At 40.6% G+C, this 19249-nt stretch overlaps 1 protein-coding gene across 3 annotated transcripts in view; it reads right to left on the bottom strand.

Moving 5' to 3' along the window:
• Positions 1–216: 216 nt before the first annotated feature.
• The window catches only part of LOC139268258 (centromere protein C-like), a 159838-nt gene continuing 140805 nt past the window's right edge, over positions 217–19249 (bottom strand). For all 3 annotated transcript variants that reach the window (XM_070886326.1, XM_070886314.1, XM_070886320.1), the window contains exons 15-19: positions 17427–17459; positions 13006–13104; positions 6824–6999; positions 2608–2698; positions 217–2075 (exon numbers count right to left, since the gene is read on the bottom strand). In XM_070886326.1, the coding sequence (XP_070742427.1) occupies positions 1993–2075; positions 2608–2698; positions 6824–6999; positions 13006–13104; positions 17427–17459 (482 nt within the window). In that variant the 3' untranslated portion in view covers positions 217–1992. The remainder of the gene's footprint in view (positions 2076–2607; positions 2699–6823; positions 7000–13005; positions 13105–17426; positions 17460–19249) is intronic.

Here is a 19249-nt window from a genome sequence, read left to right as displayed (position 1 = left end):
TTTGTGCTCCCTGTACAAGATAAGCCATGTATGCGAACAGCTAAACTATTTTTCCTGCTGTATTTCCACTCACATGAATATAATGAATTCTTTACCCTCCAATCCAAGAAAACACATGACTGCATGAGGGCCAGGGAAGAGATAGGGAAAGAAAATCATGGTACACAGCAAAATCCCATCATGATGCAAGATAACAAAAAGAAAGTAATTCTGGGATTCAGCAGAGAGAAATCACATGATCCTTTATTTTCAAATGTAGATTCTTTTTTCGACAAAGCACTTAGAAAAATAGCATCCCCTGCAATTATTCTGTAGGTGGGCTGAAGCTCATTTTGTACAAATACACTTCAGCATCTTTTTTAGTTCTTGCTATCAAACATCCTTTTTTATTCCAAATAAAATAGCATTTTTATAAAACAATCAAATTTACTAGTTACAAATAAGTATTGGTTTACAAACATTTTCTGCATAGAATTTCGACTTTACATTAGAGAGAACTCAATTACAACAGATGAACTGAAGAAAAATACTGGGTTAAGTTTGTTTCCTGTTCAGTGGATATTAAATGGGGAACAGAGTACAGAATTTATTCCATGAGCAACAAAGAACTAAGAAGCTCAGTTATATTAATAGTGTAGTGACAGATAGAGAGAGAGAAAGAACGAAGGAACCTGCATTTATATATTGCTTCACCACATCCTCAGGACATCCCAAAGCACTTCTAAACCAATGAATTATTTTTGAAGGTACTGATGTTACCTAGATAGATGCCTCTTGCAGTTAGTGTGGCTCAGTTGAGAACACTGATTGAATGAAAATCTCCACTGTCACTTACTGTAAGGCTGCTATGTAAAATGAATTCACTCAGTCTTAACACAGTGGACTACAGCCCAAAACACAGAACTATCCTAATCCAGCACAAAGTGGGCAATCTCACTTGGAAGGAACACATATGGCTGCAGTGAGAAATGGAAGCAACACAACTGTCCAGCATAGAGCGCTCTTTGAAGCCTGGGGGTTAGGGTTTTACTCTGCAGCTAATTGTGCTAAACTTTAACTGGGAGAACTTGAATTGGGAAACTGTTTCCATTTTTGACTTCTAGCAACCCATCACTGTGATAAACACTCACACATTCACCAAAAAGAACTGCCAATGTTGTGCCAAATTTTAGACCATTTACTGCTACACGTTGATGACCAGCAGAAACTGGGTTGAAACTGCCCAAACTCTTCATATGTAATCCGCACAGCTAATGGACAGAAGAGATTTTTGTTCCATTAGGCTGGACCAGACTCAACCGCAAGTCCCAGGGGTGAAAGGACATTTTCATAATCAATCCATTTTTCCTCCCCCCCTTCACTAGCATAGCTTAACAGAGATCAAGAACTCCAATGTGGCTAAACATTGCCATGAACATGCATACTTCCATGCAGGTGAAGAAGACACTGTATAAGCAAGAATTTATGGGTTTTTGGGTATATATTATCCCTATTGCCATAAACAAATATATCTCACAATGAAGATGCATTGAAGACAATTTAGACTCACATTTTCTCTTCTATCAATATACCTTCCGAGTCTCTCGAGGTTTTTGCTGAAAGTGGGTTATGTTCTGTATTCCTGTTTCCTCCCCTTATAAGTTTCATCACATATTATGTTGATTAGTCTTTGTGCCCCAAAGTTAATTCTACAGCTACAAATTCATAACAGACAACTAACATTTTAACTATTCCAAAAATACTCAAAATTATTCTAACAAACGGTACAAACTAGAAAGTTTTATGTGATGAGCTTTATCAAGCTGTTTGCATTGGATACAAATTTTCAAAGCAAGATACTTCTCATATTTTAAAAAACAAGGAGCACTCGTGGTTCATAAAAAAGCAGGTTAACGTTTCAACTATTCCAAAATGCTCTAAAATACTCTGAAAAATACAGTACAAATGTACAAAATACAGAACAGGCAAAAAATTGCTCCTCCCGAATACTGTTTAATCCATTTTGGCTCCTTTCAACTGTGTGAAAAGCAGAACGGCTTCAGTATCCAGAAGATTTGTAACATTGTAGGTGTTACCTGTAAAAGGGGAAACAAAGACTATTTTTTTACATTCTAAATGATAAGACAATAGATTTTTAAAAAATGTTAATTACAAAAAACCCATCTTGTGGCCTGTCCTTCATCTTTTAATTACTAGAGCAATTTAATCACATTAGTAAGCAGCTTTTGAAATTTTGTGCACTAATGTATGTAATATACATGCTAGCAAACAGTGCTGAGGTGCTCAATTAACAGCTATTGATTTAATTTCTGGCAGATCACACATGCGATTACAATCCCACAAAATCAATTTTATGTTTTAGTCACTCTGTTACAACACCTTGGTAAAATATGTAACTCCCTCCAATCTGCAGAGATGGGATTTGTATTGGTATACTTTTCATTTGGCTGTGAATCTAGGGATATTGTAATGTACATACTGACCAGGACTTGCCAATTTGTGTACATTTTGATTGCCTGACATATAGGTGATTCTAAAATGAAACAATAGCTACTTGCAAGGTATGATGGTTTTTTTTTTTAAATGAAGAATTAAAAGAACATTTACCTGAAGGCACAAAGAAATAATCCCCTTCTTTAAGATGGTATGTGGTGCGGTATATTGTAATACCTAGGTCTCCTTTTAGGATGTGAAATATCTGTAATACAATTAATATGCATCAAAAATGCTAGGTTCGATCACAAAAGCCACACCCAGGATTCTTCTAATGCTAAAAAATCTGTTGTTGCAGTATTATGGCAGCTGCATCAATCTAAGAAAGCACCAATGTGTGATTCCGGAAACAGATTGCGTTGAGGTCCTGTGCACGCAGACTGAAAAGTTTATATTCTAGGGACCATGCACTGAACCTGAAAGTACCACATTTTCCCACGGCTTATATAGAATCAATGCTTACAAAAAGTGTGATTAAAAATTCTGATGCTTAATAAAGTTTGATACCAAAACATGAGCTCCATTGTATGGTATGCCTGTCTATTTAAATAACCACAAGCAGACAAATGGCCAGGGGCTACTTAAATACTGGGTCCAGAATGGAAAGTTAGGAGGTTCAAAAACTGGATCTTTAAATGATTAGCAAGGTTCTGTTTGAATTTGCCTGGGCCGGCTTCAAAAAGGTGAACGCACTGCTGAATGTTCAGATTCCTAGTTTTGCACTGGCTGAGCAGACAGAGTGGAAGATTGGCACTGAAGAACAAGCAGCTACCACAACACTTATGCAGGGTCATAAGGTTTTGTGTGCAAGCACCTGTTTCTGCAAAATAAAAATCAGTCAGATTGGCATATTGCCCAGCTCATCAAAAACCTCAGATTGGAGAATCCACAACAGAGAGTGAGATTGCGCTAGGAGGTAAATGCAGTGTGAAAACAGTCACATCAAATGGATCACCTCCTTTCTTGAAGGTGTTCAGTATCAACACAGCTGGTCAGCAATACGACTGCTGATATCCTGGCAGAGCCCATGAATGCTAACTACATAATACAAAATGTCCAGCAAAGGACGACTAAAAAGAGAGGATAGCTTATGCGAATAAACTAGCAAGAAATATAAAAACAGACAGTAAGAGCTTCTACAGCTAGATAAAAAGGAAGCGAGTAGCTAAAGTAAACATTGACCCTTTAGAGGATGAGACTGGGGAATTAATAATGGGAAACAGGGAAATGGCAGAGACTTTGAACAAACAGTTTGAATCGGTCTTCACAGTAGAAGACACTATAAGCATCCAAATAATTGATAATCAAGGAGCTATTGAGGAGGGGGGGGGGGTGGAGGGGGAACTTAAAACAATCACTATTACAGAAAAAGTGCTAGGAAAACTAATGGGATAACGGTGGACAAGTCCCCTGGACTTGATGGTTTGCATCCTAAGGTCTTAAAAGAAGTGGCTGCAGAGATAGTGGATGCATTAGTTGTAATCTACCAAAATTCCCTGGATTCTGGAGGTCCCAGCGGACTGGAAAACCGCAAATGTAACGCCCCTATTTAAGAAAGGAGGGAGACAGAAAGCAGAAAACTTTAGACCAGTTAGCCTAACATCTGTTATTGGGAAAATGCTGGAGTGCATCATTAAGGAAGTAGTAGCAGGACATTTATAAAATCATAATGCAGTCAAGCAGAGTCAGTATGGTTTTATGAAAACAAAATCATGTTTGACAAATTTGGAGTTCTTTGAAGATGTAACAAGCAGGGTGGATAAAGGGGAACCAGTAGATGTGTATTTGGATTTCCAGAAGGCGTTCGATAAGGTGCCACATAAAAGGTTACCACACAGGGTTGGGGGTAATATATTAACATGGATAGAGGATTGGCTAACTAACAGAAAATAGTCGGGATAAATGGGTCATTTTCAGGTTGGCAAACTGTAACTAGTGGGGTGCTGCAGGGATTGGTGCTGGGGCCTCAACTATTTACAATCTATATTAATGACTTGGGTGAAGGGACTGAGTGTAACGTAGCCAAATTTGCTGATAATACAAAGATAGGTGGGAAAGCAAGTTGTGAGGAGGATGAAAATAATCTACAACGGGATATAGATAGGCTGAATGGGTGGCCAAAAATTTGGCAGATGGAGTATAATGTGGGAAATGTGAGGTTATCCACTTTGGTAGGAAAAATAAAAAAGCAAATGATAATTTAAATGGGGAAAGATTACAAAATGCTGCAGTGCAGAGGGATCTGGGGGTCCTTGTACATGAAACACAAAAAGTTAGCATGCAGGTACAGCAAGTAATTAGGAAGGCAAATGAATGTTGGCCTTTATTGCAAGGGGGATGGAGTATAAAAGTAAGGAGGTCCTGCTACAACTGTACATTGCACTGATGAGACCACACCTGGAGTACTGCGTACAGTTTTGGTCGTCTTATTTAAGGAAGGATATACTTGCACTGGAGGGAGTTCAGAAGGCTCACGAGGTTGATTCCTGAGAAAAAGGAGTTGTCATATGAAGAAAGGTTGAGCAGGTTTTTATGTCCATATAGTTAGCAGGAACCAATCCACTTTGAGATTTAAGTCATGTGGTCCACATTGGAGTTTAAAAGACTGAGAGGTGATCTTATTGAAACGTATAAGATTCTGAGGGGGCTTGACAGGGTAGATGCAGAGAGGATGTTTCCCCTCGTGGGGGAAATCTAGAACTAGGTGGCATAGTTTCAGAATAAGGGGTCGCCCATTTAATACGGAAATGAGGAGGAATTTCTTCTCTCAGAGGATCGTGAATCGTTAGAATTCTCTATCCCAGAGAGCTGTGGAGGCTGGGTCATTAAATATATTTAAGGTGGAGATAGACTAACTTTTAAACGATAAGGGAGTCAAGGGTTATGGGGAGCGGGCGGGAAAGTGAAGTTGAGGCCAGGATCAGATCAGTCATGATCTTATTGAATGGCAGAGCAGGTTCGAGGGGCCAAATGGCCTACTCCTGCTCCTATTTATGTTTTTATGTCCATATAGTTAGCAGGAACCAATCCATTTTGAGATTTAAGTCATGTGGTCCACACAAATCAAATTGATTCGAACAATATGATGGACGCTAAATAAGCTCATACATAATTGGAATTTTGTTTAAAGTGCACAACAGCTCATAGAATGATATAACACAGAAGGAATCCATTCAACCAATCATGCTGATGCTGGCTCTTTGGTCGAGCTACTCAATTAATCCCACTTCCCTGCTCTTTCCCCTTGGCCCTGTAAATGTTTTCCTTTTAAGCAATTATCCAATTCTCTTTTGAATGTTACTATTGAATCTGCTTCCACCACCCTTTCAGGCAGTGCAATCCAGATCAAAACAATACGTTATATAAAAAAAATGTTTCCTCATGTTGCCTCTGGTTCTTTTGCCAATCACCTTAAATCTGTGTCCTCGGTTTACTGACCCTTCTGCCACTTGTAGACAGTTTTGCCTTATTTATTTGATCAAAACCATTCATGATTTTGAACGGCTCTATCAAATCTCCTCTTAAAATTCTCTGCTCGAAGTAGAACCCCAGCTTCTCCAGTCTCTCCACATAATTGACGTGCCTCATCCCTGGTACCATTCTAGTCAATCTCTTCTGTATCCTCTCCAAGGCATTGACATCCTTCCTAAAGTGTGGTGCCCAGAACTGAATACAATACTCCAGCTGAGGCCTAACCAATGTTTGTAAAGGTTTAGCATAATTGCTTGTTTTTGTACTCTGTTTCTCTATTAAAAAAGCCAAGGATCCCATATACCTTTGACAGCCATCTTAACTTGTCCTGCCACCTTCAAAGATTTGTGTACGTACACCCTCCCCCCTTTAGAATTGTACCATTTAGTTTATATTGCCTCTCTTCATTCTTCCAACCAAAATACATCACTGCACACTCCTCTAATGGTACGAGAAGGAGATCTCAAATCTGGAGACTGTAGGCTGGGACATACTCGGAAACAGGCATCTTGCAAAGCTTAGCAAGAGTGGAAGAGATTAAAATAAATGTTTAATTTTTTTAAAATAATTATAAATAAGACTGGTAACAAGCAACATAATGTATTAAAAAGTAAAGTTTTAAACAATTAATGGAACTTGAAGTTAGTAAGTCACCAGGTCTAGAGGGGTCTATACTGAAGAATACTTAGGAGAGGTTGGCGATGAAATAGCAGCACTAATCACAATATGGGGCTTTGTGCCCAAGAGGACTCAGGTCAAAGTGGAGGAGTAAAATTAATAAAATGAAATAATGGCATTTAACAAATACAACATGGACAAGGTTTCTATGAAGAATAAATTAGTACATGAGAAAACTTACCATGGTATCTTTATACACCATCTGACAACCCTTTTCTTTGTATGGACCCAACACCAGTTTGCCACAAGAAAATGTCTTCCAATTTAAGCTCTTGCTGATGGCAATTGACTTATTATCCTCATACTCTGTCTTTAAGGGATAGAAGAAACTACACATTTCTGAAGTTTGAACGCAGTCTGAAAGTCAAAAGATACGCAGGATTAGAAGATGTACGTTACACTTTCACACCAAATTCAAAATGGCCAGTGCTGGGCACAAGAAAACAAACATTGAGACACTATTCGTGTCTGTCTATTAGTTGTAGATTTTAATTTATTAATTTAAACATCAACCATCTACTTCCACTCTTTTTATGGTTTCTCCCATGCACACTATAACGGACAAAAGGCTAAAGCCAAATGATGATGATCAGAGTGAAGAATTGACAAGAGCAATGCAGGCCTTCAATCATAGAAACATAGAAAATAAGTGCAGGAGTAGGCCATTCGGCCCTTCGAGCCTGCACCACCATTCAATAAGATTACGGCCGATCATTCACCTCAGTACCCCTTTCCTGCTTTCTCTTTGTACCCCTTGATCCCTTTAGCCGTAAGAGCCATATCTAACACCCTCTTGAATCTATCCAATGAACTGGCATCAACAACTCTCTGCGGTAGAGAATTCTACAGGTTATTCCAACTGACTGCAAAAGCTTCTATAGATATGTGAAGAGAAAAAGATAAGTGAAGACCAACATAGGTCCCTTGCAGTCAGAATCAGGTGAATTTATAATGGGGAGCAAAGAAATAGCAGACCAATTGAACAAATACTTTGGATCTGTCTTCACTAAGGAAGACACAAATAAGCTTCCGGAAATACTAGGGGTTTGAGGGTCTAGCGAAAAGGAGGAACTGAAGGAAATCCTTATTAGTCAGGAAATTGTGTTAGGGAAATTGATGGGATTGAAGGCCGATAAATCCCCAGGGCCTGATAGTCTGCATCCCAGAGTACTTACGGAAGTGGCCATAGAAATAGTGGATGCATTGGTTATCATTTTCCAACATTCTATTGACTCTGGATCAGTTCCTATGGACTGAAGAGTAGCTAATGTAACACCACTTTTTAAAAAAGGGGGGAAAAGAGAGAAAACGGGAAAGTTAGACCGGTTAGCCTGACATCAGTAGTGGGGGAAACGTTATCAATTATTAAAGAGGAAATAGCAGCGCATTTGGAAAGCAGTGACAGGATCGGTCCAAATCAGCATGGATTTATGAAAGGGAAATCATGCTTGACAAATCTTCTAGAATTTTTTTGAGGATGTAACTAGTAGAGTGGACAAGGGAGAACCAGTGGATGTGATGTATTTGGACTTTCAAAAGGATTTTGACAAGGTCCCGCACAAGAGATTAGTGTGCAAAATTAAAGCACATGGTATTGGGGGTAATGTATTGACGTGGATAGAGAACTGGTGGATAGATCACATCGCTCCAATGATCTTTCGCCGCTCCTTCACCCCGACCTCGCCGCACCTGCTGTACTACACAAATCGTACATACAGCGCGAGCTATACCACGAGGGCGACGGCTTCGAGGAAGGCGACTGGATGATGTCACCAAAACTTAGATCGCTGATTGGAGCGTGAGCAGGAACTTTGGTGGGGCCCAGGTATAGCAAAGGGCGTGGCGACAGGTGGCTGTGGATATATGGCGAATGACCAGGGCAATGGAGCAGAGAGAGATCGGGGCCCAGTTGCGATGTGATCAGGGCCCAGAAGGCAAGGGTTCGGGGCCCAGAAGAAGTGATTGGAGTGTGGGCAGGTACGGCTTCAATCAACAACCTTGAACATGACAGCAATAATATGGATTCCAAGTCCAGAAATTGACTTTCTAAGCGAGACTAAAATAAATATGTATTTTTAAAAAAAATTATAAATAAGACTAGTAACAAGAAATATAATGTATTAAAAAGTAAACTGTTTTAAACAATGAATAGAACTTGAAGTTAGTAAGTCACCAGGTCCAGAGGGGTCTATACTGAAAAATAGTTAGGAGTGGTTGTGATGAAAGAGCAGCACTAATCAGAAGTTATCAAAATTCTCTGAAACCAGAAAGTATTACTCCCATTCAATAATGGGGAAAGGGATCAGCTAGGTAACCGTACACAAGTTCGGAGCAAGTCAACAGTACCAAAAATGAGGGATAATATTAATACTTACAAATGTATGGGCTAATCCAGGAAAAGCAACAACAGATTTGAAAAGGCCATGGCATAGTTCACTTTCAAAATGTATTTAATCTTCGCCTTAAGCAATCCCCCGGAGTCCAGGATGACTTGCTTCCACACTAACAAGATTTCCAAGGTGACTGATGAGACCAATGCGGGATCTAGTCTCTGGCACAGGTGGGACAGATGGTGGTTGGACAATTGGGTGGGTGTGATGCTTGATTTGTCGCACGTTCCTTCCGCTATTTGTACTTGGCTTCCGCGTGCTCCCGGCGAAGAGACTCGAAGTGTTCGGTGCCTTCTTGGATGCTTCTTCTCCACTTTGAGCGGTCTTGGACCAGGGATTCCCAAGAGTCGGTGGGGATGTTACATTTTTTCAAGGAGGCTTTGAGGGTGTCCATGAAGCGTTTCTCTGCCCTCCTGGGGCTTGCCTGCCATGACGTAGCTTGGAGTAGAGTGCTTGTTTCGGGAGTCTAGTATCGGGCATGCGAAAAATGTGGTCCGTCCACCGAAGCTGATCGAGCGTGGTCAATGCCTCGTGGCTGTGGATGTTGGCCCAAGAGAGGATGCTGATGTTGGTGCGCCTATCCTGCCAATTAATTTGAAGGATTTTGCGGAAGCAGCGTTGGTGGTACTTCTCCAGTGTTTTGAGGTGCCAACTGCACATAGTCCATGTCTCTGAAGCATATAGGAGGGCGGGTATCACTACTGCTCTGTAGACCATGAGCTTGTTGTCGGGTTTGAGATCCTGGTCTTCGAACACTCTTTTCCTCAGGCAGCCGAAGGCTGCACTCGCACACTGAAGGCGGTGTTGGACTTAGACATCGATGCCTGCCCTTGTTGATAGTAGACTCCCAAGGTATGGGAAGTGGTCCACATTGTCCAAGGTCTCGTCATGGATCTTGATAATCGGGGAGCATTGCTGTGTGGCGGGGGCAGGTTAGAGGAGAACCTTTGTCTTACTGATGTTTAATATAAGGCCCAGACTCTCGTACGCTTCAGTGAAAGGGTCAATGGTTTGGAGTTCTGACTCCGAGCATGCACAAATGCAAGTGTCAGCTGCATATTGTAATTCAATGACAGAGGTTGGAACAACCTTGGATTTGAACTGGAGGCATCAGAGATTGAACAATTTCCTGCTTGTCCTGCAGATTAACTCCACTCCAGCAGGGAGCTTGTTAAATGTGAGATGAAGCATTGCAGCGAGGAAGATTGAGAAGAGCGTTGTGTTGGGTCTTGGTGGATCCGCTGGTAAGAATCACAGCTTGCATATAGAAACATCGAAAATAGGTGGAGCAGTAGGCCATTCAGTCCTTCGAGCCTGCACCACCATTCAATATCATGGCTGATCATGAACTTCAGTACCCCATTCCTGCTTTCTCTTCATACCCCTTAATCCCTTTAGCCGTAAGCGCCACATCGAACTCTCTTTTGAATATATCTAACGAACTGGCCTCAACAATTTTCTGTGGTAGAGAATTCCACATGCTCACAACTCTGAGTGAAGAAGTTTCTCCTCATCTCGGTCCTAAATGGCTTACCCCTTATCCTTGGACTGTGACTCCTGGTTCTGGACTTCCCCAACATCGGGAACATTCTTCCTGCATCTAACCTGTCCAATCCCGTCAGAATTTTATGTTTCCATGAGATCCCCTCTTATTCTTCTAAATTCCATTGAATATAAGCCTAGTCGATCCAGCCTTTCTTCATATGTCAGTCCTGTCATCCCGGGCATCAGTCTGGTGAACCTTCGCTGCACTCCCTCAATAGCAAGAATGTCCTTCTTCAGATTAGGAGACCAAAACTGTACACAATATTCAAGGTGTGGCCTCACCAAGGCCCTATACAACTGCAGCAAGGCCTCCATGCTCCTATACTCAAATCCTCTCGCTATGAAGGCCAACTTGCCATTTGCCTTCTTCACCACCTGCTGTACCTGTATGCCAACTTTCAATGACTGATGTACCATGACACCCAGGTCTCGTTGCACCTCCCCTTTTCCTAATCTGTCACCATTCAGATAATATTCTGCCTTCGTGTTTTTACCACCAAAGTGGATAACCTCACATTTATCTACATTATACCGCATCTGCCATGTATTTGCCCACGCACCTAACCTGTCCAAGTCACCCTGCAGCCTCTTAGCGTCCTCCTCACAGTTCACACTGCCACCCAGATTAGTGTCATCTGCAAACTTGGAGATATTACATTCAATTCCTTTGTCTAAATCATTAATGTATATTGTAAATAGCTGGGGTCCCAGCACTGAACCCTGCGGTACCCCACTTGTCACTGCCTGCTATTCTGAAAAGGACCCATTTATTCCTACTCTTTGCTTCCTGTCTGCCAACCAGTTCTCTATCCACCCCCAATACCATGTCCTTTAATTTTGCACATTAATCTCTTGTGTGGGACCTTGTCAAAAGCCTTTCGAAATTCTAAATACACCAGTCTAAATATTTTCGTGAAGCAGGCGGAGGATAGTGACAAATTTGAGGACAGCCGAATTTGCGAAGGACACTCCATAATCCCTCATGGTTGACAGAGTCAAAGGCCTTTGTGAGGTCAAAGAAAGCCATGTACAGAGATTGATGCTGCTGTCTTACATTTTTCTTGGATTTGTCAAGCAGTGAAGATCATGTCCGTTGTGCCCCTTCATGGGTGGAATCCACATTGTGATTCTAGGAAGAGCTCTTCAGCCACTGGGAGGAAGCGATTGTGCAGGATTCTTGCGATGTGCCCTTGACGCAAATCCACAACCTCATCTCTCTTATTTGGAAGGAGGAGAGCATGCCAGGGGATCTCAGATGCCGTAATCGTGACCATATTCAAGAAAGGTGACAAGTCCAACTGTGGTAATTACAGAAGAGTTTCCCTGCTGTCTGCCGCAGGGAAAATCGCAAGTATTTAATAAAGTGCCCCCTATAAAAAATTTGTTGCAAAGATTAAGGCCCATAACATTGAAGTTAAAATAGCAACGGATAGAGGGATGGCTGAAGGATGGAAAACAGTAGGAATAAATAGCTGCTTCTCAGATTGGCAAGATTCAGCTAATGATGGGGTTATAGACTTGTGTTGGCATCTCTCTTGTTCTCCATATACTTAAATTAGACATGGATATGGAGGAAATATCAACATTTGCTGATGACATCAAATAGGAGGAATGGCAAACCGCGAGGACAAATGCAGGACACAGGTTATGGGAATGGTAAATATAGTTCAATGTAGTATTTTTTCAAATAGATGTAATATATTTGGAAAAAGCAGAATGGGAATATAATCTAAAAATAATAGTTTCATGCAAAGGGTTATTAGAAGATAGAATGCACGACTGTAAGTGGCTATTGAAGCAGAGTCAATCATGAGTTGAGATAATTTATTAAAAATACACAAGAGCTAGGAAATCAGATTAGACTAAGTAGCTCTGATATGGAGGCTAGTACAGGCACATTGGGACAAATGATCTCCCCTATGCTGAAATCTCTGTATTTTTAATCAAGATTAACCTTTACCTTATGCCAAAACATTATGTACTCTTACAAATGATAGAAGCAAAAAGAAATGGAGGTGCATTTCTAGAACAAAGCCCTATGCACTCCAGGATAAGCGAAGGACGTATGGTATGACCAATTATGGGCCCAGTATTTTAATAAAGAATTGCCCCAGTGATTCCCTATTGTTTCAATGATGGTCTATTCACTTGTGTGTGGAGGCTGAATACATGAGCAAGAATAGATAAAAATGCTTCGAGTCTATTATATGCAAGTGAAACTCGGTAAATACTTGCTCTGTTCATCAGACCTGACTGCAATTAAGATTATGAAAAACACAGAAACAAACTCTCCATCAGCCATCGTAGTTCCATTTCTCGTTACTCAAAATATGAAGAAGTGCAAAATGAAGAACATGTTCTTGAATCTACAAACTAGAACTAAATTGTTGCACATACTATTTTGCAGACATTTTGTAAGGACACTAACCTACAAATATTTCACTGCTTTCCTTTACACTCCACACACAGGTAGGTTTCAAATGTTCTTGTATAGCTACTTCAGGTGGTTCCCCCTCACAGTTATAACCTATTCAAATAAAACAGATTGAAGTAATTCAAAAGAACTTGAACTTTCATAGTCATTGTCACATCATAGTATTTTTGGGCATAGTTAATATACTATTAAAACTGGTAAATAATATTGATTAAAGGCCAGGACTAAACCACAACTAAAATCAAGGCAGACTTGTTCTCTAAATGAAGATCTACGGGATAGGCCACAGATCAACTGGATGAAGGCCACAGAAAACAATGCATCCTTACCGACTTTAAAAAAAAAAAGTTGTTGGCTTATTTCTGTTTTGAGTATTTGTCGAAATGTAATTTTATCAATGGTTTTAATTAATCATTCAGGTACAGGGAAAGAAGAGCTGGTTCTGGGATTAAAGGGTATTCAAATCAGTCAACATCTAATCTGTAAGGTCTAAAGTAAAGAACAGGAACAATTTCTACATAATTCAATGATTTGGTTAATCCAGAATTCAAAATATATTCAGAAAGAATTGACATCGATGAGTTGTCTCTCCTACAACATTCTCGATGAAACAATCCCAGTTTTGTACATTTTTCAGAAAAAAATCAGAAGCATTCCCATTAAAAAAAAAGAGGCACTTAATTGAAAAGTTGCCAATAGGGTAAACATAATTTAACAGTAATAATACTTTACCTGCACCATATAGAAAAAATAAGCGCTGAACCTCCAATTCTGAAGATCCATATTCCAACTCCACAAGACATTTCAGGGCTGGATTTTCGTTTTTTTGAGTGTTTCCAGGCGCAATTCACAGCAGGGCACAAAAGTTAGCGCCGGGATAACGTTAGCGACAAAGGTGGCAGAAAAAACATGATGTAAAGGCTTGCTATGTTTTTGGTACTCTAAATGTTAAATGATGCTGATGTTGTCAATACTTATTGCTATAAAAAAAAGTCAAGAGTTTTTTTTAAAAGGAGGTGAAGGGGAAGAACAACGTACAATGGTGCAGGTGTGTCATTTACTATATTTTTATAATATTGAGCCATTTTCACACTCAGAGCGAATCGTCAAAAATGAGGGTACAGGTGAATACAGCCTGTATTCTTCCAATCAATTAATCTTACTGGACAAAAGATCATGGGCTATGTACTGAAATTCACTCATGATTAACTCAGTGATCAACACTTCCACTGGGACCACGCAAACAATCGTTAAATGTTCCAATTGTCAATTAGATATATAGGCCTGGAGTTTCCGGTTTGGGCGCAATCAGCGATTCAAGCATGGATTAGTTAGTTTGCAGGTACAGCAGGTAATCAGGAAGGCGAATGGAATGTTGGCCTTCATTGCGAGAGGGATGGAGTACAAAAGCAGGGAGGTCCTGCTGCAACTGTATAGGATATTGGTGAGGCCGCACCTGGAGTACTGTGTGCAGTTTTGGTCACCTTACATAAGAAAGGATATACTAGCTTTGGAGGGGGTACAGAGACGATTCACGAGGCTGATTCCGGAGATGAGGGGGTTACCTTATGATGATAGATTGAGTAGACTGGGTCTTTACTCGTTGGAGTTCAGAAGGATGAGGGGTGATCTTATAGAAACATTTAAAATAATGAAAGGGATAGACAAGATAGAGGCAGAGAGATTGTTTCCACTGGTCGGGGAGACTTGAACTAGGGGGGCACAGCCTCAAAATATGGGGGAGCCAATTTAAAACCGAGTTGAGAAGGAATTTCTTCTCCCAGAGGGTTGTGAATCTATGGAATTCTCTGCCCAAGGAAGCAGTTGAGGCTAGCTCATTGAATATATTCAAATCACAGCTACATAGATTTTTAACCAGTAAGGGAATTAAGGGTTATGGGGAGCGGGCGGGTAAGTGGAGCTGAGTCCACGGCCAGATCAGCCATTATCTTGTTGAATGGCGGAGCAGGCTCGAGGGGCTAGATGGCCTACTCCTGTTCCTAATTCTTATGTTCTTTTGTTCTTATGGTGCCCAAAACTGGGCTAGTTTTGACAAGTGCTTTTACCTCCTCAATTTCCACTCGCTCATTTCAATGTCACCAAACAAAGGCTCCAATTCTCCACAATCATGACTTCTGGCGCCCGCGTACGATAACAAACGTTCTTCCCGCACCCCCGCCCCAAGCGCAAAAAACCCCCCGGCACTTCCCACAAAGCAGGTTAGTTTTAGCGCCGCACTACCCAAAGACAATTCTGCGGGCGGAGCTTGTGGTGCGCGCAGAAAAATCACTGTGCATTAGTTTTTTAAAAACCCTCATTGCGCATGCGCTGGGAAAAAAAATCTTCTGCATCAATGAAAATCGGCAAATTAGAGTCCATCTGAAGTTTAAGTAATGCATTTTTGAGCAAGGCTGCTTTAAATTCTTCTGTGACAATGCAAAAGGCTCTTCTGCAAGTTTATTTTTCAATGTTCCTAGAGTTTGTTTTTCAGTCTGGCGTGAAAGACCTTCGGCCAGGGATTGCAGCGGGTCAGCGCCGATTTCCTTAACTTAAGGTAGGCTTTTTTTAAACAATGGGGCCCAAGGTATTTCTGCACCGCTTTGAAAAAAATCGTTGCTAGGGAAACTGGTATAAATGGCGCGGAATCCCTTTTCAACGCAGACCAACGCCAAAATATTTGCCGCCAAAAAATCTGCCGCTGACCAAAACTTTGGGGAAAATTTCAACTGACCGATTACGCCCCCAAAAAATGGTGCCCAATGGTGGAAATTGCCCCCAAAATTTCCCACGAACCAGCGCAATTCAGGCACTGTTTTAGAACATTATTTTTTTTTAATTTGTTTAAAGAAATATTCTTCGATCTATTGAAAATGTGTTTTATCACAATAATCAAGCATTTTAATCAGTGTCTAGTCCACCATCTGTGAGTAACCCGATTTTAAAAAAGTATACAGAACCATTTTCTAGTTATATTGGTGTACAGTAGTCACTTTAATAACTTGGGGAAAAAAATTATATTCAAAAGCTTTCAAAACGTGCCTATTAGTGTCCTTGTGCCCAAAAGAACTAGTTTTATTTTAAGAGCGTCCTCAAAGGCCCGCAAACGGCTGCAATTAGCGGAAACTCGCCATGATGATTAATTCGATCTGGGGCTCGTCTAGGCAGGCCCAATTTCGAATTCGATTTGGGAGTCGTTTGGGCAGGCCCGGTTTCTAACACGATCTTTTTTAAACGAATGTAAAAGATTGCAGATACTCAATTTCTGCTGAACGTAATTTGTACTTAAAATTCCACGATCTTTTGCGTTAGTTTGGCTGATTTTGGGCGAATTGCGTTGAAATAAACCTGCACAACCTAGTGGAAACTCCTGTCCATATTGTTTTTTGTCTTTGTGAATTTCAGTCATTTTCAATTACTTTGATGTATAGCATGCTACAGTACTAAATAAACTACCCCCAAAACAAGTTAATGTCAACTACTGAACAGAAGTTAAACCCCCTGAAAATTGTAAAATTTGATAAACATTGCAAAAGATTAAAGATTCTGAACAAAAATGAACATGAAAAGATTAAAGGAAGAACACCGTTCCAGACATGCAAGCAACAGAACAAACTTCTGCTAATAAAGACAAAAAGAATAGAAACACACCAGAACAAAATATTCAGGTAGCCGGCGTTTGGTCAGGATGCGCTTATATGCTTTTGTATGACGGCAAACTTTAAAAGAAACAATGTCCCAGTGAATCTCTCATTTAGATAAGTTAATTTGCATCTGGAAGTTGGAAAGACAAACAGCCACCCAAATTATGTTCCATCTGATTTAGAATTTGCAGCTGCACTGATGTAGTCTTTAGTTTCTGTAACTGAATTTTTTGATAACAATATATGACCACGCAGTCCATGAAATCAAAGGGAACACCAATTAATGCCAATTGTAAATTTTGAAGCTTGGTCAACAGCACTAGGTCATTGCTATATATATTGTACAATGCAGTGAAATGAACTGCATTCATCCCACAAAGAGAGTTTAGAATTTTAACTTGGGCATCAGTTTCTTCCAACCCATCTGCCTTGTCCCACCCAAACCATGGGCTTCAGGGAAACTGCAGTAATTTAACAAAATACATACTTTATCTGTGCAATATAGCTCCTAATGCTCAATGCTATCTACATCTAATTTTAGTTTTGGAAGAAGCTAATCTAGGCTGCAACTGGGCTAAGAAAAAAAGTGATCTGGTTTGATCTGTCACACCAACTTAGGATAGTGCAGATGAACAACATATCCGTACTCAATCTTTTAGTTTTCGGGATTAGACAGCATGGGGGCAAACATTAGTCAGTAAGTTGAGAAAATCAAGCAACTGTAACAGTAATGTTACAATATGACAATTACTTTTATAATTATACAAAAGTTACCTGGATCTGTATCAGTTTGATCAATGGTGCTTGCTGCAATAGAAACGGGAAGAAATTGGTTAGCGGAAATACAACTAAATGTTTTATAAAGTTCTCACCATTGAATTATTGAACCACAAGATATAGACAACACGAGGGGATAGAAATTGCCCCCCACCCGAAACACAGCGCTCCCACCCCGTTTCGATTGTTTTTACTGCAGCTGCGGTTCAGGTCACCTCTTGAGCAACAGTCGGCTCTTTGTTGTTTTTTTTCTCCTTGGATCCGGAAGTCGCTCTTAATGAGGGCGGTAACGACACTTGAGGGGCGGAAACTGGGCGGTGGCAACACCTGAGGGCCGGAAGTTGAGGGCGGTGCAGAGTGACCGCTGCGATGATGTCATCACAGCGCTGCGTCACCACAGCTCTCCCCTTCAATTGAAGAGGAGACCCTCCGCAATTTAAAAACTTCGGCCCACTGGGCCATTAGGGAAAGTTTCAGGCGGGCCAGCGGCCTGGCACCCAAGAGGGGTACCAGGCTGCCTGTTGACATGGCCAAACCCGGGGGCATAATTGTCGGGTTGATACGGCAGTCGGCGGACAAAAAAAAATCACAGCAGCATTGCATCCTCCCCTCGTACCCATTGCGTCAATTTTTTAATTGTCATCCATAAATCCCTTCATGGACTTGTATCTTCACCATCTCTGTAAACCCCTCCCACTGTCAACCTCTCCATTTCTCCAAATCCATCCTCTTCTGAACCCTCCTTCCCTATAGCCCACCACGGGCTCGATGTCCATTTTCTGAGCATCTTATGACATTTTTCTACATTAAATAAATGCAATTTATTGTTGAAAAATTGAATGGTACATCTGTGAAGTAATGTAAAGGACACAGGTCCTGTGCGTGCGTAATGCTCACTTATCCTGCCCTCTAGGAACAGTGCGGTATAAAGAGAGTGGTTTAGGAAAGAAACACAGCCGGAGAATAGCCTCTTCCTTCCCACGTTCCGGGATTAGATTCTAATTGTCAGAGGTGCCCAGAGTTCCTGAAAATTAAACCAGCATTCAAACTATCTAAATCCAAACCAGATCAGAATTGAATCAGACTCTTATCACTAAATTAATTCCTCTAGCCCCCAAACCCCCTCTACATTCAAAAACAAACCAAACAAAAAAAAAATCACAGAACACATGGAAGAAGCTGAAGTTGCTGAATATGATGTCACGTCATTAAACTGGAACTGCACAGGCGCAAGAAATTCTAACGGAAAATCAGCAATTTTTACAGTTGACTTGCAAGATCGCAAGTTGGGACAATTTTTTTAAATTAAAAATCGTGCATCTTACAATTAATTGGCAAGAGTTGTCATTACTGCACTTCAACTTAGTGAAAATATGCATTCAAAGTTAAAAAGAAAGAGATAAAAGTTAAACAATAAAATCATTATTCAACCCCAGGAAGACAGAGACAACAATGACTTGCATTTTCAAAATCTATTATTTTTAGATTATATTATCAAACATTTGAAGACTTTCCAAAGTCATGAATAAACTGTGGAAGAAGCAAACCAATGGTAAAATAATCCCTTTCTGGTGTGGTAGCAGCAGAATCAACTGCTTACATAGAACTTAGAGCAGACACAGGCCATTTGGCCCAACTGATCTCTGCTCCACACGAGCCTCTTCCCACCCCTCTTCATCAGTACAATCTTCTCCCTCAAGTATTTATCTAGCTTTCCCCTAAATGCATTTATGCCATCCACCTCAACTGCTCCTCATGGTAGCTCTCTGGGTAAAGAAGTTCCTCCTGAATTCCCTATTGGATTTATTGGTGGGCATCTT

The sequence above is a fragment of the Pristiophorus japonicus genome, chromosome 1 (genome assembly GCF_044704955.1).
Source record: "Pristiophorus japonicus isolate sPriJap1 chromosome 1, sPriJap1.hap1, whole genome shotgun sequence".
In the NCBI taxonomy this organism is placed as follows: Eukaryota; Metazoa; Chordata; class Chondrichthyes; family Pristiophoridae; genus Pristiophorus; species Pristiophorus japonicus.
Note: the sequence above shows the minus strand (reverse complement) of the source record. Positions and strands in the feature narration are given on the sequence as shown.